We start from the raw sequence: 3,537 nt of genomic DNA, 5'->3' as shown, positions 1-3,537 counted from the left end.
TAAAAAAAATAATTATATTATTTATTTATAAAAAAATCCAAGCTAATTTGATTTATGAATTCACGAGATTTACAATAAAACAAAGATAAAATACATTAAAAAATTGAAATGATAAAATTAGCGAAAATACCTAAAATCGTAGATGATAATAATAGAGGATGAAAGACACATGTAAAAACTAAAAATTATAGAGAATAACATTGTAAAATTTATAATAAATTCTAAATTTTAAAATTTATACTCTAAATTGGTTTTAACTGTTTATGAGCTACGAGATCCCTCCCTCTCTGCCTCTCTCCCCTAAACGCAAAGGGTTACCACACAAATCTAAGTCTACTAAGCAGCGACAACTTGAGACACAGGTTGTGCCGTTGTGGACTAGTGTAGTGTTGCACGAAGCTAAGCTTCTTTATGTAGGCGTAAGTTGTAGTAGACCACACAAAGTATGGTGTACCATGCATCACTATGATCTAAAGACCTATATGCGACATAGTCTATTGTTATTTCCTTGATGTGTGTGACCCTAAAGAAAAACAGATACATGGCTAACTAACTGCACTACCGTAATTGAATTTGTTATCAACATTTTGTACCACAGAAAATAAATCAAGGCTATAGCCAAATTACAAGGTTTACATAATAATAGTAATAATATAAAACAATAACACAAAGAACACTTTTCTTAGAAACCAAATTCTCCCATCTATCCCTGCAGCAGAATCTGTCTGAATCATGATCCTAAACTTGCAAGTTCCAACAGAAGGGTCCTTATCAGTGATCATAGAAAGGCCAGGGAATTTGCATGCACTGTCCAATTGATCATGAATCTGGTAATAGCTATTGAAAGCATAAGATATGTTACCTTTAACATCTAAGTTACCACATGAAGTTCCATAGCCAAGACTAGTACAATCAGCATTTTCACAAGCATATGCCACACTTGGTGCAACTTGGTCATCATTAAGATTTGCAGAAGGCTTCAACACACACCACTTCTTAGCCAGATAATCAACACCACTAGCTGCTACCAACCCCTTTGATTGTCCAAGGCCAAGTTGGTACTTAGGTTGTCCATCAAAGTAGAATATTCCCCAATGGCGCTCGAAGTTGCCCGGTCGAATGCTCTTGTTATCTTCATCTATGAGGCTAAACAAGTAAGCATCGACCGGACCAGGCCTCATTGGAGTACCCTTTTGAGATACATAGTAGCGTGACACGAAGCCTTGGTTGAACCGTTGAGCAAGTTGAAGATTAGCATTCTTGTCTCCATCAGTAGGCCAACCAATTTCGCCTATGATTATAGGGACATTTGTGAAACCATTCTTCTGCAGGGCCCAAACTAGTGTGTCATGGTTTGCATCAAAGACATTGTCATAGTTTTTTCCATTGTCATTGATGGCAGGTTGGTAGCCGTTGAAGAAGGCATAGTCTACCGGGAAATTTGGGTCAGAGTAGAGGCTAATGAAAGGGTAGATGTTCACAGTAAATGGTGCACCATTTTGGCTCAAGAACTTGACAATCTGCAGCATGAGATCATGGATGTCCGGCCGGAAGTCTCCGTCCGAAGGCTTCTCGGATGAGCTCTGGTATACATCTGCATTTAGAGGGACAGTCACTTTGACACGGTTGCTCAGACCGGATTTCGTCAGAGCTGCTTGAATGTTTTGCAGAGCCGGAAGCGTTGTGGATTCATAAGTACCGTTGTATGTTGACAAGAATGGTTCATTTCCCACTGCAACATACCTTAGCCCAAAAATCACATGAAAATGTTCCTATATTAGGTAAAAAATCACAGAGATCTCTATTGGAAGATATTTTGGAAGCAATTAAGTTGTAACTCTGTACTTCTTCTAAACTTTAAAAACTTAAAACAACCAAGAAACCATGAAAATTATCTAACAAGTTGAACTTAGCATCCGCATACAATCTACAATTATATTATTGCAATAAGAAAGCTTGATTATTAGTTCTTACAACTATTGAAAGTTGTGGCTATATCTAATAAATTTTTTAATTGGTAACTTATACAAATAAGAGACAGCATGAGCAAAATCCACACCATAATTACTCAAAGAATATAACAATATAAATAACTCTAACGAGCAACTTTACTTGACGGAGATTCGTGACTTAACTCGTTTTATTAAACATGCTAGACTTGACTTTTTGTAAAATCTATTAGTTAAAAATGTTAGGTTATAAGCTTAAAAAAGGTCTACGAAATTCGTTGAGTCGATTCGTCAAAATATTTGTTTTGTAAAAAAAAGTTATTCTTAGTTTAGACTTTTAAATATTTACTTATATTAATCACAACAAAATATTTACTTATATTAAACACAAAATAATACTAAAAAAATCAATAATCAATGCTAATTAAGATCGTAATTTTTTCAAAGAAAAGATTTATAAATTGCAAATATAGTTATGATATGTGACTAAAAATTGATATATAAATAATTTTTTATAAATTATGAATTATAAATTTTAGAATTCATTTAATATTCATCTAAATATTTTAAGTTTATTTTTTGGAGTCTAATTCACAAAATAGACTTTTTAAATAGGTTTGTGAACAAGATTTTAAACAAGCCGGACTTTAAGGTTGAAAAAATGTCTACAAAAAGTAACTCCCTTAAATTTTTGAGGCATCTATTTACAACATAGAGAGACTCATCAAAGCCTAAACTAGGACTCCACTCGGCCAATTTCCACCCATACTTGACCATTACTATTTTTCTTAACAAGGAGAACATAAATCATGTGGGACCCATATATTTTCCTTAAAATTTCAACGATCACAAACTATTATTTAAAAAAAATTGTTCATTTTAGTCCCAAACAACTAATTTTCATGAATCAATAAAGTCAAACAACAGATAAAATTAACTGCATGGAGCAGCACTCTAGAACCAACCCAAAATGGTTGAATAGAATCATTAGAATGAATCTGTCAACAAAAATGGAAAAAGTGTGAATCAGTGTATGTATACATGATACCTGATGTCAACTCCTCCAGAAGAGAGATGCGCAGAAACGTTCTTTGAAACCCATTTTTCAGCAGCTTGAACACTATTAGCAAGTGTATAAAGCATGTCATTTGGGATTCCAACCATAACTTGAATCCCAGATTTCTTCATAGCATCCAAGATATCAGGATCAGCATCAAATAGCTTAACCCTCTGAATTCCATTGTCTTTCAGCAATTTCACAACTGTGGATGGTGGCAAAGGGTGTGTTGATTGTATTCCCCAGTTAACACCAATTCCACTCACTGAACCCACTAACCATATCACATTCAAGAACAACAGAACAAAAAAGATACTAGATTTTTCACCTTCCATCGGAGAAATAAATCAAATTAATGCTGGCATATTATATGGTATGCTAAATTCGTAGCTCAAAGCAACTTTTCATCACCTAAATTTTAGTGATTCATTTAAACAAATAAAGCAAGTCTTGAAATTATATGATAGCTTAGAGAGCAGAGTTTATATTTTTGAGAATTGAAGTTTTTTTTTTTTTTTTTTTTAAAGACTC

At 33.7% G+C, this 3,537-nt stretch overlaps 1 protein-coding gene across 1 annotated transcript; it reads right to left on the bottom strand.

The window, feature by feature from the left end:
- Positions 1-554: 554 nt before the first annotated feature.
- On the bottom strand, positions 555-3,521 carry LOC107463048 (glucan endo-1,3-beta-glucosidase 5). The gene is made up of 2 exons (XM_016081760.3): positions 2,998-3,521; positions 555-1,743 (listed from the first exon to the last, which is right to left on the bottom strand). Exons 1-2 carry the CDS (start codon positions 3,339-3,341, stop codon positions 633-635), a joined length of 1,455 nt encoding a protein of 484 aa, XP_015937246.1. The 5' UTR covers positions 3,342-3,521; the 3' UTR covers positions 555-632.
- Positions 3,522-3,537: the final 16 nt, after the last annotated feature.

Source organism: Arachis duranensis, chromosome 8 (assembly GCF_000817695.3).
Source record: "Arachis duranensis cultivar V14167 chromosome 8, aradu.V14167.gnm2.J7QH, whole genome shotgun sequence".
Classification (NCBI taxonomy): domain Eukaryota; kingdom Viridiplantae; phylum Streptophyta; class Magnoliopsida; order Fabales; family Fabaceae; genus Arachis; species Arachis duranensis.
Note: the sequence above shows the minus strand (reverse complement) of the source record. Positions and strands in the feature narration are given on the sequence as shown.